The sequence below is a fragment of the Neophocaena asiaeorientalis genome, unplaced genomic scaffold, assembly GCF_003031525.2.
Source record: "Neophocaena asiaeorientalis asiaeorientalis breed wild unplaced genomic scaffold, Neophocaena_asiaeorientalis_V1.1 scaffold136, whole genome shotgun sequence".
In the NCBI taxonomy this organism is placed as follows: domain Eukaryota; kingdom Metazoa; phylum Chordata; class Mammalia; order Artiodactyla; family Phocoenidae; genus Neophocaena; species Neophocaena asiaeorientalis.
The window spans coordinates 1,810,499-1,838,422 of NW_020185333.1; the positions used below are offsets into that span (position 1 = coordinate 1,810,499).

General features: G+C 38.1%; 1 protein-coding gene across 2 annotated transcripts in view; it reads left to right on the plus strand.

Annotated features, from left to right (window-relative positions):
- The window catches only part of SPICE1 (spindle and centriole associated protein 1), a 62,097-nt gene extending 36,425 nt beyond the window's left edge, over nt 1-25,672 (plus strand). Inside the window, exons 11-18 of one of the 2 annotated variants that reach the window (XM_024735425.1) lie at nt 5,661-5,792; nt 9,056-9,197; nt 10,129-10,353; nt 16,838-17,319; nt 19,414-19,597; nt 22,004-22,106; nt 22,887-22,974; nt 24,443-24,743. In XM_024735425.1, coding sequence (XP_024591193.1) covers nt 5,661-5,792; nt 9,056-9,197; nt 10,129-10,353; nt 16,838-17,319; nt 19,414-19,597; nt 22,004-22,106; nt 22,887-22,974; nt 24,443-24,496 — 1,410 coding nt within the window. In that variant the 3' untranslated portion in view covers nt 24,497-24,743. Of the gene's footprint in view, nt 1-5,660; nt 5,793-9,055; nt 9,198-10,128; nt 10,354-16,837; nt 17,320-19,413; nt 19,598-22,003; nt 22,107-22,886; nt 22,975-24,442 lie in introns of both variants that reach the window. The other variant, XM_024735426.1, reaches the window with a different exon arrangement.
- The last annotated feature ends 2,252 nt before the right edge of the window (nt 25,673-27,924 follow it).

A 27,924-nucleotide genomic window follows, 5' to 3' on the forward strand; every position in this document is an offset into this window, starting at 1 on the left:
TAAAGTCCCCCACTCTTATTGTGTTACTGTAGATTTCTCCTTTTATGGCTGTTAGCATTTGCCTTATATACTGAGGTGCTCCTATGCTGGATGCATGTATATTTACAATTGTTATATCTTCTTGGATTGATCCCTTGATCATTATGTAGTGTCCTTTGTCTCTGGTAACAGTCTTTATTTTAAAGTCTATTTTGTCTGATATGAGTATTGCTACTACAGCTTTGTTTTAATTTCCATTTGCATGGAGTATCTGTATGTGTCCCTAGGTCTGAAGTGGGTCTGTTGTAGACAGTATATGTATGGGTCTTGTTTCTGTATCCATTCAGCCAGTCTGTGTCTTTTGGTTGGAGCCTTTAATCCATTTACATTTAAGATAATTACCAATATGTATTTTCTTATTGCCATTTTAAAAATGATTTTGGGATTGTTTTCATAGGTCTTATTTCTTCCCTTCCTCTTTTTGTTCTCTTTTCTTGTGATTTGATTATCTTTGATGTTGTATTTGGATTCTTTTTCCTTTTTGGTCTGTATATCTATTGTATATTTTTGGCTTGTGGTTATCATGAGGTTTTGATATAGCAGTTTATATATATACAATATTGTTTTAAGTTGTTGGTCTCTTAATTTCAAATGCATTTCCAATATCCTGCATTTGTACTGTTGTCACGATTGTTGATTTTGATATCATATTTGTGTATGGATGATTTCCTACCTTTACTGTATGTTTGCCTTTACCAGTTAATTTTCCCATTTGTAATTTTCTCATTTCTTGTCGTGGGCTTTTCTTTTCCCCCTAGAGAAGTTCCTTTAGCATTTGTTGTAAAGCTGGTTTGGTGGTGCTGAATTCTCTTAACTTTTGCTCGTCTGTAAACCTTTTGATTTCTCCATCAAGTTGGAACGAGAGCCTTGCTGGGTAGAGTGTTCTTGGTGGTAGGTTTTTCCCTTTTATCACTTTAAGTATATCTTGCCACTCCCTTCTGGCCTCAGAGTTTCTGCTGAAAAATCAGCTGATAACCTTATGGGGATTCCTTTGTACGTTATTTGTTGATTTTCCCTTGTTGCTTTTAATATTTTCTCTGTCTTTAATTTTTGTCAATTTGATTAACAACTTATTGACGGGTAATGTATTAATACATCTTTTGTTACCTGAACGTTATTGACCAGAGATGTATCAGTACGTTTTTAGAAAGTGATACAATTAATATCACTGTGTGAAGTTGTTAGGGCTTAAAATTGATGAAGGGTTCATTATACAACTTGCGATTGTCATTATTATTCACGTTTTGCTCCATTAGGTTTTTGTTCCAACATTGTGTAAATTATAAATGCAAGTTTATTATCATAAAATCTTCAAAAATTATGCATCATGAAATTTTGAGTGAAGAAGAACTTTTTGGTGAATTTTATGCAGATACTTTCTGTGATTGTCCTAGTGACATATATACTAGTGTCTCAGGAGATGATAGTTCTTCAGAATATAGTTCTGATTCAGAAGATGTGAATATTAGACCAACATAAAAGACAAAAAACCTTATTGATTGATTCTGACACAGAAAATGAAAATGAAACTCACAGTGCTGGAGAATGCTTCTTTGCTTCTACAGAAGAGTGGGTTGAAGGCAACATTTCACAAAAATTAGAAGACTTTACGGGTGTGTCAGCTGTAACTATTGAATGTAATAACCCACAAAGTGTTAGTGAAATAGCAGAATTAATTTTTGGTAACGACTTTTTCAAGTTGGTTGCTTCTCAAACAAACTTGTATCACCAACAGAATGAAAAATCATAAAAAGTATGATAAGGCTTTAAAATGGACTGATGTAAGCAATAGTGACATGAAGAAGTTTCTTGGATTAATAATTTTGATGGAACAAATAAGAAAGTCACACTGGAAAGAATATTGGTCGACTGACCCCTTACTTGAAACACCTATCTTTCCAAAGATTTTGACGAGAAGAAGGTTCAAACAAATAATGACATTTCTTCACTTTAATGATAACTTGGAAACTCCACATCCTGCAGACAGAATTTCAAAAGTTAAATCTCTTTTGGATTGTTTTCTACCAAAATTTCAATCGATCTATGTACCCAAACAAGAGCTATCAATTGAGGAGGCAAAGACGACTCAGATTCAAAACCTATAGTCCGGGCTTCCCTGGTGGTGCAGTGGTTGAGAGTCCGCCTGCCGATGCAGGGGACACGGGTTTGTGCCCCGGTCCGGGAAGATCCCACATGCCGCAGAGTGGCTGGGCCTGTGAGCCATGGCTGCTGAGCCTGCGCATCCAGAGCCTGTGCTCTGCAACGGAAGAGGCCACAACAGTGAGAGGCCTGCTTACCGCAAAAAAAAAAAAAACCCTATAATCCCAGAAAACTTACAAAATATGGAATTTTGGTCAGGATGGTTAGCAAAAGTGAAACTGGATATACATGCAGCCTTGAGATTTACATGGGTGAAGGAAAGAAACTGCAAGAAACAATATTATTGGTCCTACAACCTTATCTTGGTTCATGGCACCATATTTACAAGACAGTTATTACAACTGTGTCCACATCTGAAATATTGTTGAAAAATAAAACCAGAGTTTGTGGGACTATAAGAGAGAATTGTGGTCTATTAAACCAATTAAAGGAGAAATCTAAAAATCTACAGATGGGAGAAATGACATTCTTACAGAAGAGAAAAGTGATTCTTATATGGAAAGACAAGAGGCTAGTCCGCATGGTGACAACTATTCATGATGCCTCCATAGCATCTACAGGAAAAGAAGACAGGAGGACTGGCCATCAGATAACTAAGCCCACTTGTATATAGAGTATAATAAATATATGAAAGGAGTTGATCGATCTGATCAAATCTGTCAAATTTCAGTATCCTCTGGAAAACTCTAAAATGGTATAAGAAACTGGGTTTCTTTTGAGTAATTGCGGTTTATTCAATGTGTTTAAATTTTATTGTAGCCTTAATGCACAGAATAAAATGACTTACAAGTAATTTTTATTAGCTAGACAATGGGTAACTGACCATTCTGGTGAATGTAGTGGTAGTCCCGCACCTGGTCCTTCTTGTGGTGTTTCTAAAAGAGACCCCTGCAAAGATCCACCTTGTCAACTATCAGGTAAAATAAAAACATATTCTAGAGGAAATAATACCCACAGGACTAAAAAGAAGTGCCACCAGAAAGTGTAGCATCTGCTCTTTCAGGGGAAAGCACAGTGAAACACAGTATGTTTGTAATAGATGTTCTGTTCCCCTGCACAGAGGTGCCTGCTATACTGCCCATCACACTCTAACAAAATATTAGAATGCTTTAGTAAGACATGTACAAAGTTTCAAATAAATACATTAAGTGCAAAAAAAAGTTGTCAATATTTACTGAAATGCTAGTGTTTCCATATTCACTTACATAACAAATTGCCAGCCACCAGCATTAGTTTCTGCAAAAATCCCCTGGTCAGTAATGTGTTAACATGTGTCTTGGCATGTTCCTCCTTGGCTTTATCCTGTATGAGACTCTCTGTGCTTCCTGGACTTGGATGACTGTTTCCTTTCCCATGTTAGGGAAGTTTTCGGCTATTACCTCTTCACATATTTTCTCAGGCCCTTTCTGTCTCTCTTCTCCTTCTGGGACTCCTAAAATGCAAATGTTGGTCTGTTTAATGTTGTCCCAGAAGTCTCTTAGGCTGTCCCCATTCTTTTCATTCTTTTTTCTTTATTCTGTTCTGCGGCAGTGATTTCCGCCATTCTGTCTTCCAGCTCACTTATCCGTTCTTCTGCCTCATTTATTCTTCAGTGGATTCCTTCTAGTGTATTTTTCATTTCAGTTATTGCATTGTTTATCTCTTTTTGTTTGTTCTTTATATCTTCTAGCTCTTAAACGTTCCTTGTATCTTCTCGATCTGTGCATCCATTCTTTTTCTGAGATCATGGATCATCTTTACTATCATTACTCTGAATTCTTTTTCAGGTAGACTGCCTATCTCCACTTCATTTAGTTGTTCTTCTGGGGTTTTATGTTGTTCCTTTGTCTGGAACATATTCCTCTGTTGTCTCATTTTGTCTAACTTTCTGTGTTTGCAATCCCACAGGCTGCAGGATTATAGTTTGTCTTGCTTCTTGTGTCTGTCTCCTGGTGGATGAAGCTGATCTAAGAGGCTTGTGCAGGCTTCCTGGTAGGAGGGACTGGTGCTGACCACTGGTGGGGTCTTGTCTCTCTCGTGGACAGGGCCATGTCAAGGGGTGTGTTTAGAGGTGGCTGTGGGCTCAGGAAGACTTTAAGCAGCCTGTCTGCTGATGGATCAGGCTGTGTTCCTGCCCTGTGGGTTGTTTGGCCTGAGGCATCCCATCACTGGAGCCTTCAGGCTGTTGGGTGGGGCCAGGTCTTGGCATCAAAATGGCAGCCTCCAGGACAGCTCATGCCAATGATTACCCAGTACCTCTGCCACCAGTGTCCTTGTCCTTGTTCCCGCAGTGAGGCATAGCTGCCCCCCACCTCCAAGACCAGGACATAGGTCTGGCGCAGGCTCCTCTGCAGTCACTGCTTTTTCCCCTGGGTCCTGGTGTACACGAGACCTTGTGTGTACCCTCCAAGAGTGGCGTTTCTGTTTCCCTCAGTCCTGTGGAGTTCCTGTGATCAAGCCCCCCTGGTTTTCAAAGCCAAATGCTCTGGGGGTTCCTCCTCCCAGTGCCAGACCCCCAGACCAGGGAGCCTGACCTGGGCCCAGAACTCTCACTCCTGTGGGAGAACTTCTGCAATATAATTATTTTCCAGTTTGTGGGTTGCCCACCCGGCCGGTATGGGATCTGACCGTGTCGTGAATGTGCCCCTCCTACTGTCTCGTGGATTCTTATTTATCTTTGGAAGTAGAAGATCTTTTTTGGTAGGTTCCAGCCCTTTTTTGTCAATGGTTGTTTAGTAGTTAGCTGTGATTTTGGTGTTTTCGTGAGAGGAGGTCAGCTCAGGTCCTTCTACTCCACCATCTTGTAGAGATCTATCTAAATTTGCTTTTTAAAGATTTATTATACTGTCAGACTTGTGATAGTCTTACCATTCTTCTACCCAGAAGTTAGGAATCTCTAGGAATGTACTTTTGGCTCTCTGAACGTATTACAGGCTTAGAAGCATGTACTTTTTAGTTAATCACTTGCTTTACAAAGCTAAATCATTTAAACCTGTTTTTTATTTTTAATTATATTTTAACAAACAATTTTTGAATTGGTGATACATTTACATGGTATGAAATTCAAAGATACAGAAGAATATACGATGAAAAACCTAATTCCCACCCCTAACTTCCATTTAACCTGTTTCCTTCCTTGTAGTCAACTATCATTACCAGATACCAGTGTGCCCTTCTGGAGATGGCCTACATACATTCAAGCAACATGTATATGTACTTCCTTCCACTCTCTTCTATAAAAATTGTAGTTGTTTAATTCTACATACCATTCTGTTCATTGTGTTATATTTAAAGAAGGGAAGAGGATAAAGCAGCACATTATAATCAACTATAAACCTTTTAATAAAAATATTTAATTGTCATTACTGTCGCATAATATATACTTTGTAAGTATTCTCTTCTTTGACAGCTTTGAGTAGAAACTTTCAGTTTTCAACATGTGATGCTATGGATGGGAGTTTATTTGACTTTTTTTTTTGTAGAGTGAGCTCCAACTGCGTAAAGAAGTAGAGACAAGGAAGCAACTGGAACAAGCATTAGGCGATCATCGAGAGCTGATAGATGCTCTGACAGCAGAAGTTCTTCTCCTTAGAGAAGAAAATACTGCTACCCAGGTACTTAGATGAGATCCCAAACTTTTCTGTGTTTAGTAGTATAAAGCATTTTTATGGATGTATGAGATTCTCTTCTTTGCCTTTGATTTACTTGTGCTGGCATGATTACTTATTGCTTCTTTATTATCATCAAGAGTAACTTTTATGGCACATTTATTATATTGGAGGTAGTATAGTAGAAACTTGGACTACAAATAGTGTAGAATAAGTCTACTGTCTTTAAGAAACTTACTATTTATTGGGGGAGACAGAATCTACATTTAAATGATAACTACCAATATTATAATAGTTTATCCAAAATATGAAATGAGTGTTATGATAGCTACTTTTCATTTCAAAATAGCAGAGGATACCCTTTGAGGAACCTTCCTATAACATATGCTGTTTAAAGTTGTTTATAGTATCTTCAGTATCTTTATTCATCTTTTTGTTCTCAAATAGTGGTTATTATTACTTTTACTTAACAGCCAAAAGAGACTAGAAAATCAGTAGTTAGTAGACAAGTTATGTTTGTGTCAATGGACATTAGATATAAGACATGCAATTTTTTTTATTGATATATAGTTCACATACCATTTAACTCACCCTTTTAAAGTGTGCCGTTCAGTGGTTTCTTAGTATATTCATGGAGTTGTGTACCAGCACCATTAGCTAAGTCCAGAGTATTTTCATTAACCCAAAGAGAAACCCCATACTAATTAGCATTCACTCTCCATTCTCTCCTCTCCTCAACCCCTGGTAACCACAAACATACTTTATGTTTTTATAGATTTGCCTTATCTGGATATTTTATATAAGTGGAATCATGCAATATGTGGTGTTTGGTGTCTGGCTTCTTTCACACAACATAGTGTTTTCAGGGTTCATCCATGTTGTCACATGTATCAGTACTACATTCCTCTTTATTGCCCAATAATATTCTAAATATATGCTCTACCACATTTTGCTTATCCATTCATCAGTTGAAGGATGTTTGAGTTGTTTCCACTTTTTGTGTGTAATGAATTAATAATGCTGCTATGGACATTCATGTACAAGTATTTGTGTGAACATATATTTTCAATTCTCTTAGGAAGATAGTACACTTTTCAAGTATACTAGTACATTCAACAAATCTTTATTGAGCACTTATTGTGGGCCTGGAACTGTTCTAGGTGCAGGAAATACAGTAATGAATGAAAAAAAAATCTTGGCCCTCAAGGAGCTTATATTCTAAATAAACACACCCCCAAATAGTGAAGTATATTGTAAGTTAGATGGTTATTATGTACTATAAAGAAAAATAAAGCAGGTAAGAGGCATAGGAAGTGCCCAAGGTGAGAAGGTATAAATAGGATGGCCCATGTCTGTCTGAGGAGGTGACATTGAGTAAAGGCCTGAAGGAGGTGAGGAAGCGAGGATGCTGATAGCTGAAGGAAGAGCACTCGAGGCAGAGGAACAGCAAGGGTAAAGGTCCTGAGGTGGGAGCATGGCTATTGAGCTCAAAGCCATCAAGGAGACCAGGGTGGCGGGAGTGGGATGTGGCAGAGGGAGCGCAGGAGGAGACAAGAGCAGGGAAGCCAGATCACATGGGGCCCTGCAGGCTGAGTGAGGACTTGGGCTTTTGTTCTGAATGAGATGGGAAACCACTGAAGGGTTTTGGATAGAGAAGAGATGTGATCTGACTTAAGTTTTAAGAGAATCACTCTAGGCTGCTGTGTTGAGATTAGATCAGAGATCACTGCCCTAGCTCCATTCAAGCCCTTAGTGCCTCAGGATACTCCTAGACCAAAGAAATACTCAACAGTTCCATTTATTAAGTAGTTAGGTTCAAACAACTTAATAAGCATTTATGTCTTAACAGCTTGGATGCTGTGTGAAAAAAATAATACATGTAAATTGATAGAAAAAGTCTTATTTTTATCATGATTAAATAACCACAGTTATTTACTAATGGAATATGTATACATGTTGTACACGAAGCATTGCACAGCTTCTCATAGCTTAGAATTATATTGGACACCATCAGTCTTATTTCCTATTCACAGTCATTTTTATGCAGTGTTGCTTTTTAGCACAGCAACTAATGAAAACTCAGCCTCACGAAGATATGACATCATCAGAAGGAATGTATCTTGACCTGATGTTGAATCTGTAAACACTTTAAGCTTGTAGGTAATGTCCCGTGCATTGGCAGGTGGATTCTTAACCACTGCGCCACCAGGGAAGCCCCTTAATATATTTTGAAGTCAACCGGTAGAATGTGCCAATGGATAGGATATGGGGTGAAGGGGAAGATGTGAGAGAAGAGTCAAGAGTTTTGGCCTGAGCAGTTAGAAGGATGGAGTTGTTATTGATGAGGTGGGGATGTTCAGGAGGAGTTTGGTTTTGTGTATTTTAAGTTTGAAAAGCCTGTGTGAGTTCCTGGTGGAGATGTTGAGTAGGCCACTAGATATATGAGTGTGGAATTTGGGAAAAATTTGGGCGGATATAAAAATGTTTAGTATACTTCATTCAGCAGTCCTACTAATAATATTTCTGACTTCTGACCACATCTGATTTTTATCTAATGTCTGTTCATCTTGGAGATATCTATGTCTGTTTGTGTATATACCATTGGCCCTTGAACAACACTGGTTTGAACTGTGCTGGTTCACTTATACATGAATTTTTTTCAATAAATATGTACTACAGTACTACGCAATCTGTGGTTGGTTGAATCCACAGACGCAGAGCCTCGAGTATGGAGGGCCAACTGTAAAGTTATACATGAATTTTCACTGTGCAGAGGGTTGATGCCCCTAATTCCTGTGTTTAAGTGTCAACTGTAATATATATACATATGTGGTATATATATATGTATATATATATAGTCTTTTAACACGATTTTATATACATTACCATAAATTTTTATAATGCTCATGTTTATCAGTTTAAATGCCTATATAATCTGTTGAGTTTCCTCCACTTGATGTATCTCTCAGGGTAGCTCGAGAGTCAGTACTGTATCATCTACATAAAGAGATTTTGTAAATTGAAAGCCCTATGAAAAGGTTAATTCTTATTGTTGTAGCAGTGTATTTATTAATTAATAATATTCCGTGATTTATTAGACCATCATGGAATTTAAAATATCATGGAATTTTAAAAATATTTATAATTATGTGTTTTAATGAATGCATTGTTTTAGTATTTGGAAGTCTGAAATGATATAGTTATACATACCTAGGTGATGATTTGTTGCCTGATATGCCAATGATATTATTTTGTTCGTTTTTCTCTAGGCAAGACTTCAGCAGTACATGATCACAACAGATGAGCAGCTTATATCACTCACACATGCCATTAAGAACTGGCCTGTGATAAATAACAAAGAAAGTCAGACATTAGAAAGGGGAGCCACAAGTAGAAATATGGACAGTCCAGGTGAGTGGAATAATCTTATTATCCCAGATTGGGATTAAAATACTTGCAGAGAAAACAAAACTGTAAACTTGTATGTAATTATTGGCTGTTTAACAGCATTAACACTATTAAACACTATTACATTTGCCACTGCTACTTCCAACTAATATTTACTGGATACTTGCTCTGTGCCAAGTACTTTTACAGTGTTTTACATGTATTATCTCGTTTAATCCTCATAATAGAGCTTTCATTTAATTTTCAAGAGTTCTTCACTCAGTCTTATGAGGTAGGTGTCATTGTTACCCCCATTTTTTAGATGAGAAAACTAAGGCTTAGAGAAAGTGTTGGTAACTTAGCAAAGTCACACAAATAGAAAGTAGAAGAACTAGCTTCCTAGACATGTGGGAATTTAATACCAGCACCTTTCATTATGGTGCCCCAGGTTCAGAAGGGGACGGCATGGTCATGGCAAGAAAAAAAAATACTGACTTTTAAAAATTCATGACTTTAGTTCATTTGTGGTGATGCTTTTTTTCACCTCATGTGCCATCATTATATGCCATAGGCTGAATAGGACATTTAGGATTTTTTACTTCTAAGTAATATTTTGATGAGTGTCTCTGTGTGGAAAGAGTTTTATGGATTTAGGCACGTTTTCTTAGAAGGGATTCTAAGAAGTGGCTGACTCTAAAATTTAACTTGCATGAGATAAACTCAATGGTGAGGGTGGGTCTTCAAGGGCAGTGCTTTTCTCAAAAACAGCCACTTCTTCCCAGTGCTGGCCCCCCAGGAGTTTTGCCTGTGAGGGACTGCTAAATGAGCATATGGACTAGAAGTGAAGGCTCCCGAGGCTCCGTGATTTTGCCCTCTGTGGAAATGCATCTGAGTATAAACACCTGAAATGCGCTCATAATTCCTTTGAGTACTCATAGCCTCTCATCTTCTTCAGAGGGTCCAGCTGTAAATGCTAATGTCTCCGTGCCATTGATGTTCAGAGGGGAAGATATGGTTGAATTGCCACAGGAAGATTTGCCTGTTAAACTGTCTCAGGTGCCAAACCCTCCAGAAAGCAGGAATCTGGCCAGCAGTTTTCCAGGGCATATATTTGAGCCAGCGGTATTGTTAACACCACCCAGGCAGAAGAGCAACTCAGAATTCTGTCCTTTGCAGGATGGTAAGCAGGCTTCTTCTAAAGCTATAAGGCAGCTGTTTTTTTTATGCTTCATATATGTAAAATATTGTGTTCATTTTTCCCTGATAAACAGAATTTTAAAAGATACTGATTACCATACCTAATCTTTAAGCTGAAGGAGGGTCTTTCAGGGTGGTTTATATCATGTGTATTACACTTATGGTGAAATGTGACAGTGAATTTCATTATGTATCTGTTCCATCAGACATTGTAAATATTAATTGAACTCAGATCAAAGGACCAAAGTCCTCAGCAATAAAATGCAGAGTAAGGGGAATCCCATTTGTGTCTATGGTCCAGGGCCACAGGAAGGGGTAAGAAACAAGGGGAGATTGTACTCCGGAGAGTAAGGAAAGTTTAACCAAGGAAAGACAGGAACTGTGACTTAGAGGATTTTGTAAGTCAGATCTGATTATTAACCTCTTTTTTAGCAAAAGTTTTTAGCTCAGTCAGCTTGGAGAATTTTATAATGAAAGCCTATGTATAATTAAAAGTAGCTTTAGAATTACTTTTGCAGCACATATAAAGAGAACTTTGAATAATATTTTAAAAATTTATTATTAATCCTTAGCTCATAGATTCTTAAAACTTGGAGCTCATGGATGGTCTTCAGATGTTCCATGGACTCCTTCACTGTTTGGAAAATTATGTTTATTTGTCCACATGTACATTTTTCTGGAGCTATAGCTTTCATTTCATTTTCAGAAGAGTTCTTCAATCAAAACAACTACCTTAGATGTTCCTCCAAAGTTTTTAGAAAAATGTTATTCAGCCCTGATTTGCCTAGATTTTTCTTTCTTTAAAAAGAGTGTTTATATGTTTATGTAGAGGAACAGAAGAATGATTTTTATTGTCATTACGACATACAGAATTTGTCAGATTTTCTGCACTTCGTTTCCCTTAGAGGACATGAAAAGACCGTAAGAGGTTAAAGAAAATGACAAATCCTTGCTGTTATAAAATTTGTTTTAGCATTTACAATGCAAATGTAGAGTTTGTCAGATCTGTGTGGTGCAGGGGGACAGCGCTAGGCTGAGGGTCAAAAGTGCTGGAGTCTAGGGGCTTCCCTGGTGGCGCAGTGGTTGAGAGTCCGCCTGCTGATGCAGGGGACACGGGTTCCTGCCCCGGTCCGGGAAGATCCCACATGCCGCGGAGCGGCTGCGCCCGTGAGCCGTGGCCGCTGAGCCTGCGCGTCCGGAGCCTGTGCTCCGCAACAGGAGAGGCCACAACAGTGAGAGGCCCGTATACCGCAAAAAAAAAAAAAAGTGCTGGAGTCTTGGCCTGCCGGTCCAGTGACTAGCTGTCGTCATGGGGCTAAGATACCTCTCCTGGACTTTAGTTTTCCTGTCTCTCAAATGAGAGTCTTTTCCTTTATCTTTAATGTCCTTCCAGCTCTACAGTTCTGTGATTTGATATTTCCTCTTTAGAGGTCTAGTAAGTATTATTAACATTGGCTAGATTTACGAAATATAATTTCAGTTCTGATTTCTGTGCAAGTTAGCTTTTCATTCCTTATTTTTCAAATGTTTGCATGTTATTAATGGGCTTGCCCAATGATCTCTTATGAGATATTGTAAATTATTTTTCATTGGTGATAACAAGGTAGCTTGAAATCCTTTTAAAGAATTAATTATAATAAATATTTTTACTCTGCAAATATATTAACTGTTTGTGAAAGCAAATTCTTCAGGGATTGCTCTAGACAACATTTTGTTAGCATCTTCAGCAGGTTCTGCATTGAAAAAACACTGCACGTTTCTTTTACAGTGTGCAGATAGAACTACCTTGGAATATGTATTCTGAATTGGTGAAGTTTTATTAACATACTTTTCAGCATTTTCTTTGGAATGCTCACATGTAAAGAGTTGTTCAGTTAAACTGAACATGCAGAGATGAGAGGTACATAGGGTGCATCATCAGTGTTCAGTTATGCTCTAGAACAACTGTTCAATAGAACTTTCTGTGATGATAAAAAATGTTCTGTATCTCCCCCATTTAATATGGTAGCCACTATTAGCCTTATGGGACTGCTGAGAACCTGAAATGTGGCTACTGTGACTGATGGAACTGAATTTTAAATTTTATTTAATTTTAATTAAAGTTTGAATGTGAATAGTCACATATAACCAGAGGCTGCCATATTGGACAGTGTTGTTCTAGAATTTCCCATCATAAATACTTTCCTTTAGCTACTAATCAATTTCTACTTTGTTTTATAACCATGCTTCTTGAAAGAGTGGTATACATATGCTGTTTTCACTTTCTTATCTTCCATTCACTTTTTAAAGTATTAATTTAATTCATATTTGCAGGTGGTTAAAAAAAGCACATACAAGGGTCTCCTCCTCCTCCACCTCTAGGCCTACCGCAAGAGGCAGTTATTTTTATCCCAGTTTGATTTCTGTTTATCTGATGGTGGTCTTAATAATTAACATAAAATATTTTCACATCTCTTTTCTTGAAGTATCAACTTTACACAATCATTATAGACTCTCCCTTATTAAAGAAGAGGGTTTAATTCATCTTAACACCTGCCTCTCTTCTCTGTCTAATTTGGATAATTATATTTTTATTTCTTCTGTTGCAGAACTTCATGACTTTAAATACTTTCTATTTCTTTTTCATTAACTTCAGGCAGTATCTATTTGCTCTCTGCTATGAGAGGAGAACACTAACTCCCCTCCCTTCCTTCTTCCTCTCCTTTGTTTCCACCTCCCATCTTCAGTCACCTTTACCTTTCCTTTGGTAGTATCAAGTTTGTTAACATTTACAATGTTCCATTACCATTATCTCTTCTCTGTCTCATCTATAGATGGATACTGACATTGAAAACAAATAACAATTACATTTTCTTTTTGGGTCCATTGTTACTATCAGTCCTTGTGCCACACAAAAGGAAAAAGTTCATAGTATGAAGGTCAAGGTGAATTCTTATTTCACTTCATCATTTGCTCAGAATGTTTTATTTGGCTCTGTGTTTACTACTGTGATTTTCTTGTTCTGTTTTTATTTTGCCTGAAGATTCAAATTGCTTTTATCGTCTTGTTGACAAAAGTATAATGTGCCTTCACCCGTTTCATTTGCACGTCCTTTAGTCATTCCACTTTGACACCAGAGATACCTTCCCAGAGCCCACCAACCTCTGTTCCAGTCTCAACGGATTGCTTCCTGGGCCTGTTGCACAGCTCTTATCCTGGGACTTGCTGTTATCACACTTTTAAAAAAAATATTTATTTATTTTATTTTTGGCTGTGTCAGGTCTTAGTTGTGGCACACAGGATCTTCGTTGAGGCACGTGGGATCTTTCGTTGTGGCGTGCGGACTTTTCTCGAGTTGTGGCGTGCAGGCTCCAGAGCACGTGGTCTCTGTCGTTGTGGCACATGGGTTCTCTAGTTGTGGCTCGTGTGCTCAGTAGTTGTGGCACGTGGGCTTAGTTGCCCCGCAGCATGTGGGATCTTAGGTCCCCCACCAGGGATTGAACCTGCGTCCCCTGCATTGGAAGGCAGATTCTTAACCACTGGACCACCAGGGAAGTCCCTGTTATCACACTGTTGGTTTGGATCTGCTGCGTCCTAGATTCCATTTCTTCCTCTTTTTTGGTTTTCTCCCTCAATTTTCTGAAAGAAGACATCAGAAGGGGTATATAGAAGGTAATCTTTGAGTTTTTGAAAATCTGAAAATATTGTCATTTTTCTCTTATACTTGATTGATGATTTGGCTAGAAATAGAATTCTAGGTCCTTAGTCCCTTTTCCTGAGAAATTAAAGGCACTGTTCCATTGATTTTTATTATCCAGTGTTGCAATCAAGATGTCTGATTTCATATCGAAATTTTATTTCTTTGTATTTTTGACCTACTCTTTCTCTGTGGAAGCTTTTAGGATCCCTTTATTTTTATTCTGAAATTGCACAGGGTGTATCTAAATGTGGGTTTTTTCCTCATTACTGTGAGGCACCCGTGGGACCTTTCCGTCAGAAGACATGACTTTCTGCAGTTTGGGGAAATTATATGTTGACCTTCTGGATTATTTTCTCATGTATTTGGCCTTATATCTTCCTTCTTATATTTTGGAAGTATTTTTCACTTTAAATTCAAGCCTGACTTTTACATTTTTGTATTTCACCAACCATATTTTTAATTTCCAATCAAGGACCCTTTCTTATTTTCTGATTGTCCTTTTTTCCATTGCTGCTCATTGTGAATGCAATATCTTCCAGAAACTCTCTTCCGAGGAAACCAGTTAAAATTTTGTTACATTTTCCTCTGTACCTGAATTTTCTTTCTTCTCTTCTTAGTCTGTTCTATTTATCTATCCTGGCTTTTCTTTTTTGTGCTGCTGGCTTTCCTCAATGTCTGGTCATCCTTCATTGTCCATTCATATTTAAGAATAAATGACTAGGTTGAATAGTATAGGTAGCTGGCATAAGTTTTCTCCTCTATGATGTAGGTAAGTCTAGGTCTGTTTTCCCAATATGTTTTGCCTTAAGTAGTTGCTTTGCGCATATGGGCGTGAGATGTTAACTGCAGGCTTCCTGTAGCATATGGAAGCAGGATCCAGCTATTCAATTGGGTCTACCACATTTGCTCTTCCCAACCGTGTTTTTTGTTGTTGTTGTTTTCAAGGATGGGTGTCGGAAGTGGTGAGCAACAGGTTGACTGACATCACTGTATAAAAGGCAAGCTTTCAAGTAATTCCCCAGTTTAGCCCTACTTTTCTCTTTCTCTGTACCTGTCAGCTTTGAGCCTGCAGCCTTTTCAGTACTCCCCAAAAGAAACTGGCTTTACCTGTAGCTTCCTTTTAATTAACAGACATATTCTGGACTGTGGCTTCTGCACAATTTCATTCTTTCACACACTTCCCATCCACTCTCAGTCTTCCAGAAATGTGTTCAAATATCTAGTTTGCTACTGCTTCTCCCCAGACCATTATCTTTACTGGTGTGAGTTTATTTGTGTTTATATTTCCTTACTGTCAGTTAAAGAAGGCGAGATAAATGTATGCTCAGTCTGTAGTCTTGAAATAGAAGCATCTATTCCCCCGATTCACTCCCGTATTTGTCATTCTACCTAAATCACTCTTGCTAAGGGCTCCAGTGGCCAATGTGTTGTTAACTCCGCTGTACGCTTTCTGTCCTTATGTTTCCAGGTCTTACAGTAAAATTACACACAGTTAACCACTGCCTCTTTGTTTCCTTGAGACCACATTCTTGTAATATTTCTTTGTCTTTCTGGCTGCTCCATTTCAGTCTGCTTTGCTAGCTTCTCCTCCTTTATCTGACTCTAAATGTTGAGTTCTTCGTGTCTTGTTACTGGTTTCTTCTCTCACTCTATTCTTTCTCTCTAAATAATCTCACTCGTTCTTGTGGCTTCCATAAGATGTTATGGAAAAACCCGAATGAACTTTTTGGCAAACCCAGTATATGCCCAGTGACCTCCAGTTTGGGATCTTAGCCTAGATAGTCTCTTAAGTTTCTGACCCATGTTTCATCTGCTTGGATGGATATATAGGCACCTTAAACTTAGCATGTTCAAAACAATTCTTAATAATCCTCCTTCCACCAAATCTGTTCTCTTTGTCTTCTCCATGTCAGTAAATGGCATCACCATCCATTCACTTGTGCATGCCATCTTGCTCTGTGCGTTTCCCTCACTCCCTACTTTCAGTTCATCACTCTCAGTTCTATTGCCAAAATATTTCTCAAATGTATCTACTTCTCCATCTTTATAGCAAACATACCTTAGTCAAAGCTACCATCATCTTTCTTCTTGACTACTACAGTTGCTTATTGGTCTCCCTACTTCTATTCCTGGACCTTCCAATTATCGACAGAATTTAAGAAATGTAAATTATGTAAATTGAGTTATTCCCAAACCTCCAGGTTTCATTGCTCTTGGATTAAATTATAAAATTTCTAACATGGCTTTTAAAAGCTCTGCAAGAAATGGCCCTGTATGCCTGTCTGGTTTCATATACTCCCAGTTCTGCCTTGTTGCTATGCTACAGCCAGACTGGCCTCCTTTCTTTGCTGTTTCCTATTTTGGGGCCTTCACATATGTTGTCCTCTCTGACTGTAATGTTCTTTGCTCTACTTTCTGTCACATATGTAATCATTTAAAAACTTTACTTCTTCAGAGATGCTTCCCCTTCCCATCCTCAGTTTACATTATATATCTATACTCCCCCCAAGATTCCCAGGTATGAGTTAATATATGTGTTAAAATGTGAACTTGGTAGATGGTTTTTCACAAGGATGCCGATAAAGCTCTAAGGAATATAAAAGACTCTGTACTTCATTGTTAGCGCTGGTATTGCTGGTAAGTTCTCTGCTAAAATAAATGAGGCATTCAGAAACCAAATCCTTCTATTGAAATATTTCTCTAACTACTAAGGAGGGCTAATGAGATGATTATAGTGCCAAGTGTGGTTAAGTGGTACATGTTTCTTATGCTTTAATTTTATCTGCAGTATTGAGGAGGACTGTTCAAACTCGTCCTGCCCCACGAATTCCTCCAACCGTGGAAGTAATTGAGAAGGAACAAAATTGGGAAAAGAAGACTGGCGCAGACATTCAGAATTCAAGTGAAGAGAGTCATCTCTTTACTCAGAGGTGGAGGGCCTCTCACATGGGAGAAGATCTGCAGAACAAAACCCAGCCTCCTTTTGTTAACCCCTCACAGCCCCTCTGCAATTCCCGTTCAAGCGCTCAGCAGTCAAGAAACCCCGCACTCTCAGAAGAACCCCCAGTATTGGGAGATGGGCAACAGCTTAGAACAAATGAGACATTAATACAAAGAAAGGACATCATGGCACGAATTGCTGAGTTGACACTGCAGAATTCAGCGATCAAGGCACATCTGAATAATATTATTGGGCCAGGGGGAGAGCAAGGGGATGGACTTCGGGAGTTTAACAAACAGGAGACGAGTCATGCCAGCAACATGACCTCTGTGAGTACCAGTTAAGGATTGCCTACAGACATATTGGTATTTAAGGATATTGCTGGAGCATCCAGAAGTGACCCTGGTACTTGAAGCTGGTACTAGATGGCTTATGCTGTGTCAGGTCCTCATCACAAAATAAATAGAGGTTATTTATCAGTTTATGTCACACATGCATTAAAAAAGTACAACATAAAATTTAAAATGGGGAAATGAATGAGGAAAATAGGACAAAAGTGAAACAGGTAGGAAAGCTAAAATTAAGCTAGGAATGAAGTTTTAAATATAATATATAGAATAAATATGTCTTGAAAGTTTACCACATAACTGTGTTTTAATTGAAATCATTTTTACCCTTAAAGGGGCTCACAAAAGAGAATTATGTGTAGTTGGCCCTCAGCTCGTGAGTAGTTAATTTTTTAGGACACAGAATGCATTTTCCCTTAGAAATGATGTTTTAAAGAATATTAAAGTCAGTCTTTAATGTACATACTAATCATCTGGGAATCTTGCTAAAATGCAGACTCTGATTGAGTAGGTCTGAGGTAGAACCTGTGTGCTTCTAATAAGTTCCCAGGTGATGTTGGTCCGAGGATTACACTTTTGAGGAGCAAAAGTCTGCATGTTGTAGTGCTGGAATTTTGTAAGTTACGTAACTGAGGGCTGACCTGGCAACGTGAACCTTCATTTCCTTGTTTGTGGGGAGCAAAGGGATTCTAAGTTCCAGCTGTGGAGTGTTGATGACACACGCCCTCATGCAGATCCCAGTGACGGGAGAGTCTTCCTTTTACCTTGTCATGAGCCAATGTGGCGCCTCTCAGAGTTCTGATGGGAGGCGGGGCCGTGGGAAGGAGCTGGCTAGCTTCATGGATTAGGGGTTCCAGAGTGATCGCTTCCATAGGGGCTTAACCAACTGTGGATTGAGGGCTTCCATGAGGAAGGTTAGGAGAGGGTGGGGGTAAGGGCCATCTCTGTCAGCACTGGCTCATGGGCAATAAGGGCAATACAGGTATCGAGTGACAGAAAGAGCAGTCAGAAGGGACTGGCAGAAGAAGCCGAGACGGAGATTAGGAGTGATCGTTTCAGTTGTATGTAAGTCCAAGCTGCCTCAGTTTTAGTCAACAGAGACGTTTCTGTGTATGCAGAGTTTTGAAGATTATTTGAAACATGTTTTTTAAACATGGTTTAAAAATGCCCACAGAATTAAAGATGGAGCTTGCCCCCTTTTCCGATTAGTATAACAGTTGGGCTAGAGAGGACAATCCAGTACTATTGCCCTCACCACCCTTTTCATTATAATCAGAATTACAAAATGATTTTTAATTCATGCTGTTTTGCTTATCTCTTTTTTAACTAATGGGCATAAGCTACAAATTAGTGACTTCTAGTAGGAATTGTTTTTCCCCAAAGGGACGTATTTACTAAATGAAATACTTAAGAGTGACATTCCTTTCAGGAATTTTCAAATCAAACTTAACATTATATTCCTTGGGTGGCTCCTTTTTACTCTACCTCTCATATTCCTTTCCAGTCACCAGCCTTCTCGAATCAGGTATATTAGGCCAAAAGTGGCCTGGGTAGGGTGACACATGGTCAGAAGGAGTGATAAGATTCCTAGAAATCTTTGCCAAATAGCTCATAGTGCGTGTATGAAGATTATAATTATAGAAGCATCTATTTCAACTATCGCAGGTCCTCTTTTGTATATTGTGATTCAAACTCCAGACCTGTCTTTAATAGGGATGTTAGAAGTCAATCACTCGGAGTAGTATCTTTGCTCGTGTGATCTTTGTACAGCTCAACAAACGCTAAGAGATGCAGGAAGGCTTTGCTTTGTCCCACAGACACTCTCCATGGACAGAGGGACTAGAGGGCTTATGTGGCACTGATATTAGAAGGATTAGTATCCCTTTACTTTAGCCTTTATTTTTCAATTAAGAGATTTGTAAATTCTATTACTATTTGCCCAGTATTCAAGTTCACATGTAGCAAAGGCTATGAATACTAATTTGCTGGCTCTTAGTGGAAGAGTTCGTTTTTACAAAAGGTCATAATTGCTTGTATTATTTTTAATATGGAGTCTGTGTCCTTTTTTTTTTTAAGTCTTTTCCAGCAGTACAACCTCTAACACCAAGTCGCATGGAGGAACGGATTGCAGAATTGAATCGACAGAGTATGGAGGCTCGTGGAAAACTCTTGCAATTAATAGAGCAGCAGAAACTTGTTGGTTTGAATCCTTCCTCTCCACCAGTATCACCTATTCGGTCACCTCTCGGAGCATGGACTGGTTAGTCACAAATTCACGATTTAAAAGCCTAGACACGTGAAAATTTTCATTTTCTTGATTTTGCAAGTATATATTTAGCTAAAAGAAATCTCAGAGCGCATATATTTCAGTGTCTTCAATTTTATGTAGAAAGAAACAGACCTAAGTGACAGAAATGGGACTAGAAGGCCGGTCTCCTCTCTAGCTTCTAGAAAGCTATCCCATGGTGCCTGCAGTTAATCTTTGGTGTCTGAGTTCCTACATGTAAATGGAATCTAGTTCTGTATATGATTCGTTCATGGCGTATGCTGCAGCTATTTATAAACATAAGCATCAAAATAATTTAGAATTTCATCAGCAACAAATTACAAGTTATTATTCTGTTAAAACCATTAAAACATTTTCACTTGTAAGTTAAACTTCCTATTTAATTGTTACGTTTAGGAATGTGGAAAGCTACAGGTGATTCTAAACAATAGAAAGTAACTGAAAAATTAGTTGTCATAGTGATCACATTCAAAAAGGTACTGATGAAAGGAAGTAGACCTCAAGTTGCTCTTTAGCCAAAAATTGAATTATTAAGACCCTCAAGGGGTAGAGCTGCATGAAGGTTCTAATTAGAGAGACTAATTTGGGCCCGGTGTAAGAGAAGGTTCTAATTGTCAGGAATAGACAAAGCTCTGTATCAGTAAGTGGTGTGCCTCCTGAGGTGTTCAAGCATTGTTGTTTTAGAGAGATTCCTATGGCCTGTGGCTGGTTGAAGTAGGTTGCCTATGAAGGATCTACCAATAAGACTCTTTCTCTCAGAAGTTATTTCCTTTTTGAATTATAGACCCAGAAAACAGAGTGATTTGAGGCACTTCCCTGGTGGTCCAGTGGTTAAGACTCCACGTTCCCAATGCCGGGGGCCCGGGTTCGATCTCTGGTCAGGGAACTAGATTCCTCACGCATTCTGCAACTAGAAATCACGAGTGCCGCAACTAAGACCTGGTGCAGCCAACTAAATAAATAAATAAATATTTAAAAAAAAAGAAAACAGGAAAACAGAGTGGTCTGGAAGTTACTGGAAAGTGATAGATAACGCATTTCCCTAAGGTCCTTCCTCTTTGTTTATTCTAGGCTCCTTCACATTACAGCTTTATCTACCGTTCGTCATAGTCAGAAAGTCTAGAGGCAACTTGTGACTAGAATAAATAAGTGAAATCACTCAATATATGTGAATACCAACGATGTGTCACCATGTTCTGGGCACTGGGGATACTGCATCGAACAGGACAAGCCCCTGCCCAGCGTGACTACTCCGGGATTCAAGTTGGGGAGCAGGCGATACAAATGAGCAAATAAATACATGAGACAATGTCAGTTAGTGCTAAGTGCAATGAAGAAAAACTAAAGCAGATCACTCGTAAGAATAATTCTGTGATAAAATGAGACATCTATTTCAGTAGTTCTTTGAGGTTAATACTTTCATTTCTGTTGGCTCATTTAGTTTTCAACATACCTTCCGAGTAGACAAAGCTGATACGACTATTTGATAAATAAGTAAACTGAGGCATGAAGAGGTTGAGTGATTTGTCTGAAATTCTAAAGCAAACTGGTAGATTTGCAACCCTGTTCTTTCCATTCCAGTGCTTATTTGTCTAAGGTATTCTTTCTTAAGTAAAATTATTGGTTTCACAGGAACCTCTGTGGGCTATAATGATAAAGATAAAAATAAATCATATGTCATGCAGAACCTCTTTTGTTTTCTAGGGCAACCAAGGAATATGTTATAAAATTGAATAGAGCTTCATTACCCCTTAAAGTCCAGAAATTACTGGTTTTAAGCATGATTCTTAGGAGCACTGCCTGAGCCTTTCATGAGTACATACTTAGTAAATATTTGTTGACTGATTATCTACTTCTGAAATATTGAAAATGTACATAATTATACTGGCCTTTGGCCATATGAGCTCTTCAGCCAACTTTCCCCTCCAAATTTAATGTCTTCAGTAACAGTAATAATGTAATAGATTTAAAAGATTTAAAGTTTTACTGCATAACTCCAGAAATTTTCTTTCTTTTTCATTTTTTTTTTTTTTTTGGAAAGCTTTAGATAAGTCGCTCTCACCAAGATCTCCTATTCTTTAGGGCTAGCTCTTAATTTCTGTTTTTCACTTGCAGATGTGACATGATACCACTTGTCTGAAGATTCTGGCTCTCTAGGAACTGGCATGCTCCTGAATTGACACTAAGAACTAAAGTTTCTTGTCCCACAGTTTGTTTTTTAAAAAATCCTTGAAGTGTATTTGTGGTCCATGATGATAAAAATATAGAAAGAACCCTCAACTTTATACTGTATAATTTGCAGTAAGACAGAAATCAAGTTAAATTTTAATTTTCATTTTATTGAAAGGTAATAAACTAGTGTTTATTTTTATATTATAGAAGGAGGAAAGAGGACGATCGAGGTATCTATTCCAGTAGTGGAAGCCCCAGAAAGCTCAAAATGCAGTACTGTCTCTCCTACCAGTGGGCTAAATTCAAGAAGGTAGGGTTAAAATCAAGAACGTGGTTTGTGTTTTATTCTCTTTGTGAAAAAAGGTAGTGCATAATGTCTGACTTAGTTTCAGACAGATTCACTCATGTAGAGAAAATCAAGTAATTGGGGAGGAGAATTTTGGGGGAAAAAAGAAGAAGAGTGAGGAACAAGCCTTAATTAAGTAGAAAAGCATTGGGTTGGCTATTGAAGACAAAAATAGGATAATAGCACATATGTCGAGCGTTTTATGGGTTACAAAATTAGGAGGTAACATATGACAGGGTAAATTGACCAATAGTATTTTCCTCCTTTACAGTAAGTGAAACCAAAGCTCATAGAGCTAATTGGGCAATTTGCCTCAGTGGGTCACGTGGTTGGTAAATGGTGACACCAAGGATGTACCTGGCTCTCTGTGTCCACTCTACATGCTAGTACTGCACTGCTCCACGTCTCATTACTCTTCCACGACCTTGACCTTCTTCCGCACCCCTGCACATCCATTCTTCCTCCTTTACTGTTAAAAACTTATCTGTATGGTCCTCTAATGGTCTCTGTACATTCCATTCAGTCTTTCTGTAAACCTAAACATACTCTAAAAAAGAAAATCTATTAATTAAAAAAAAAAGACTTAGGTTGGTGAAAATATGTTGCAAATAATTTACCTCATTTGGACTTAAGTCAGCCATTCCTTTCAAGCTCTTCTCAGTATTGAGAATTGTGTCTTATATAATTTTTAAAGGTGAATAATAATAGATTACTCTCTCACTCTCTTTTATTTCTCATAAAAAGATCTCCAGGGGCTACTAGTAATTCTTGTTCTCCATTAAATGCCACCTCAGGAAGTGGGCACTTGACACCTCTTAATCCAAGAGCAGAGGTATGTGATAAAATGTAATTGTGAAATGTGTCTAGAGGTTGGGAGGGCAAAGGTGGGAGGTGGCTGATTTAGTAGTTTCCATGCTTAATTATTATTCCTGTTATCTTAAAGTTAATATAAAATTCTCAGAAGAAAAGAAATACTAATTCCCCTTCATTAGGAAAAACAAATAAGCATACACTTCTTTTGTTTTCTAGGGTAACTAAGGAATAAGGTAAAATTCAATAAGATTTCAACAAAGATCGGACATTATTGTTTCAGGCAGAGCATTCCAAATAGGGTGGCAAGACACGCAGGGGTGCCTTGAATGGGCTGTGGGCTTACTGAGATACTGGTTTCCTCAGTCTTTGCTGTGGCTGTGTAGGGCTTGGGATAGCCAGAGCCCTGGGGCCAGTCACTTTCCTTGTCACTCTGCCCCAGTGTGCTGTATCTGAGTGTGCCACAGAGGGGTTATGTGCCACACGTAGAGAGGTTATGGCACAAAGGGTAAATAAATGTCCTACGTATTTTTTATGTGTTCTGATTTGCTATAGGGATGTACAGAAACTAAGCATCTTACAGTATATCCAAAATTTTTGCAAAAGACGTTTTTCTGTGCTGGTAAAATACAGCAAAATATAGTTCCTTTGACTGATTGGTCATAGCAAATTGTGAGGGTGTCTTTAAAATCATAAACATTACATTTGCAAATGTGAGCTAACAACTGTTTGATGGGGTGGGGGGGAATCTTCCTTGCTATTCTTATTACTAGCTTCAGTAATTAGACAAAATAGTGAATACCTCAATAAACATTGAGTATTTATAGTCCAAATTAATCGGTAAGCTCAGAATATTCTAATTGCCCAGCACTGGAAGATTTGTTCTTTGTTGTTTCTTATATTCTTAAAAAGCTTTAACGTAAACTATTTTATATAATTTGCCCTTAATTTCTGGAATTTAGTAACAGATTTAATTTACCAAGGTCAAATAACTTTTTTGTTATTTTAAAAAGTTGTACATTGATTTGTATAAAATACTGGATTGATTCTTTTTTTAAAAAATTAGGCCTGCCAAATCAATAAGGGGATCTGTTGACCAGGGAATATTTGGGAGTGTCTCTGGTAGAGAATAAAAATTGCTAGTAGCAGGCTTCCCTGGTGGCGCAGTGGTTGAGAGTCCGCCTGCCGATGTAGGGGACACAGGTTCATGCCCCGGTGCAGGAAGATCCCACATGCCGCAGAGCGGCTGGGCCCGTGAGCCACGGCCACTGAGCCTGCGCGTCCGGAGCCTGTGCTCCACAACGGGAGAGGCCACAACAGTGAGAGCCCCACGTACCAAAAAAAAAATTGCTAGTAGCAATAATTTTTAGTACCATTCAGTGGTGTAAAATAACTCTGGTTCTATGTACTTGGTATAAATAATTGTAAATCTTGAGTGGTTTCATGCTCCTGATTACTTTCTAAAGCCTTTCTGCATCTTTGTTCAACAGATTGAGAAACAAAATGAAGAAGGCTGGTTTGCTCTTACTACCCACGTGTCATAAGTGAGGTCGAGTTGTAGAGTTTGTTCTCAGTAATATATTCTTGAGCTTCCACTCCCCTTTCCTTGCTCCTGCTTTTAAGTTTTTATGTTCTTCTTTCAGATACAACTTACAAAGATCTCGTGACTTAGTACTAATGGAACAAAAAATAAAGCAATTATTTTAATTTTTAACCTTTTCAAATAGATTTCCAACAAACTAACAACCTATAACCTCTTGTGAATAAAATTTTGACTAGAGGGAAATTAAAGTTTTATATTCTAATAAATTCAAGGATTTTTTTGAGTAATATATTTTTATCTTTATCATCTTTATTCAGATCTTTTTTTGGTCAACGTATCTCAAATGTTGATCTATTTTATTTTTATTTTATATTTTTCTGAAGAACTAAGCTGCTTTTGCATATAACTTACAATAAAATGCCTCAGTGTGACTAAAGTCTGGCTTTCAGAAAAATTTACACCCCGTTTTGAGAGAAGTCACTGTAGTCCATCACTTTTTCCATCAAGGGAATGTATAGTTTTAAAACGTAAGTGTGGGAGTATTTGTTTATTTTTGCTTAAGCAGGTAAGGGTGGTTATATATATTATAAAATTCTTACGTAGTCTTTACATGTGAAAATGTTATCAGTAATGGTAATGTATATCAAAAAAATAATGATTGAGCTTAAATATCTGAATGCAGTAACATTGATTTATTGGTTTATTTAATGTTTGAAACAGAATTGAGTACAAAACGTTGCTATCAATTTTCCCAGCCTTGAATCTACAATGCATTCAGGGTAGATTTTTCTTCAAGGCACCTGTATGATCTTACATATTGGTTTCTGTTTTAAACCTGGTTTTTGAATGGTCTCTGCTCCTTGGCTCTATGATAGGAATTCTCAGCCTAAGTGAGGTGGGAGTGGCGAGGGGGAAGCACACTGTAACTCCTTGGGGAACTCTCTCAGATAACACTTTCCCTCCTCCTGCGGTTGTAAGTCACTGTTGTAGGAAGTGTGCTATGCAGCTTTCATTCGGGCCTCTTCATTGTTGTAGGGGCAAAATAATTATTATCTTTTGGTATCACTGATTTTATTTATGTGAAGTCATCTGTATGCATTTGCATTATTGTAGATTCTTCCGTCTGTATTGCACTTTTTAAACCTTGGTGTTTAATAAATACTATCCCTGTATGGCATATAAACCCATTTTAGTGTTATTCCTTCTCTTACTGAAATGTCAAGTTATCTGCTTGCTTTGTGAATGCGTTCTTTTGACGTGTATTTTCTTTAATATTCTCCAACTGGTTGGCTCTTTATTTTTTTCCTCTATATTCATTTCAACCTCTAAGATGCCTTGGCATGGCATTTTAAAAAGCTGCTCATGGTGATTCAATGTGCAGCCAGAGTTGAGAACCAATGCAAAAACTTTTACCACTAGCTCACTGGCCACCTTTGGGACTGATATTGAAGTATTCATCCTGTTAATGTTTGTTTTTGCTGAAAAAATACAAAGGTAGATTGAAAAAACTCCAAGAATAATAGATACAGTGAAAGAAGCCTTTCTTTCTTAGGCCTTCTGGAGTAGTGCTTTTCAACTTCAGCTGTTATTAGAGTCATCTGGGGACCTTCTAAAATTCCCAGTGCCCAATTCTCACTCCTGACCAATTAAATTAGAAACTCTGGGGACGGGACACAAACATTAGTATTTTAAAAACCTCCTGAGATGATTGCAGTGAACAGCCAAGCTTGGGAAACATCATTATAAAAACATTTATTATCCCCAAGTCATAAATTAGTGCATATTTGTTTTTAATTAAGTTAAACTACATTTATTAGCGTCTCTTTATCAGCTTTCGGAGCCAGCTGCATCGGTGGGCCTCAAAGCGTGAACACCAGCCAGCAGCATCATTATCACCTGGGGTACTTGTTAGATGTGAAAATTCTTGCGCCCTACCCCAGACCTATTGATCAGAAACTCTGGTGTCTTTTTAAATAAGCCTTTCATGTGATTCGGGGCATGCTCAAATTTGGGAACCATGGATCTATAGCACTGCAGACAGGTGAACTCTGCTGTATTTGACTGTGATGTACTACATTTGTATTTACTTTTAATGGTCCAAACTCAGATTACTTGTGTTTCTTGGTTTTAGACGCAAGTTTTTTGCTAACATATGTCTTGTCCGATATGTCCCAGAAAGCTGCTGATCAGGTGCTAATAAACTTTAATAAAATTGACAGTTCTCCAAATTGCAGCTTGTGAGAGAAACTAGACTGATAGCTAAATCCATAGTTATGATATAATCACTCCTACACTGTATAGCAAAATCATTTGGATTAGCAGAATTTAATAATGGTTTAGTATGTGCTAAGTGCCAGGCACTGTTGTAGCCACATGACTTCATGACACCTTCATGAGGTAAGTACTGTTATCCTTATTTTGCAGATGAGGAAATTAGATCCGAGGAGGTAAGCACTCTCTCAAGGTCACGTAACCAGGGAGTGGTGGCGCTAGAATGGGAACATAGGCAGACTTTCTCCAAAGCCTATGCTGCGCTGCCCTCTTATGGTGTACACAATATGGAGGCACCGGAATGGTAATAATAGCTGTCCTTTATTGAGCCGTTCCTGTGGCAGGCGCCTTGCTAAGCCGCAGTAGCCTGTTATTGCATTTAAATCTCACAGTCAGCCTATGAGTTAGACGTGTTTAAATGCCACCCACCCCCCTTACAGATGAGGAAGTCGAGCTCTAGAGGTCGAATAAGCTACCCAATGTCAGAGTGCTTATAAGAAGTAAAGCCAGGACTTGAAGCTCTTTTTAAAAACAATTATTGGACTTCTACTAACTTAAAAGAAATAACTAATATAGCATAGTGGCTACGGGTGCAAGTGTTGCCATCAGAACGCTTGGATTCATATGTCATCTGTGTTCCTTGGGCTGTGTCCCTTGGGCAGATGAATCTCATTTTTCCCATTTGAAAGTCAGAGATAATTCCTTTCTTACAGGGTTGTGAGAATTAAGTGAGGTAAATAGGTGTAAATATGCTAAGAACAGCACCTGACTCACAAGCATTCAGTAGTGACTGCCAGCTGTTTGGTGTAGAAATAAATACACTATTCCCTCTGTACTTCTGGATTTTTAAAGACATTCTGTAGTGAATTTGTGTTTTTCTCAAATTAATAACTGGATCCAGTGCTTTAACTTTAAAGATGTTTGGAGGCTGAAATAAAACATGTTGAGCATATTATTTGAAAATAACTAACATACTGTTTAAAAGTAAGATTATCCTATGTTTTCTGACTTTTTGACACCCTGGATATACTATTTAATAATTAACAGCCGCGATAATGGTCTTGTTTTTTAATCCTCGAGAATACTTGACTAAAGAGAACATTTCAACATTACCAATAAATGCATGGTACAAAGTTTTTGGAAAATCGTTGTGTACCA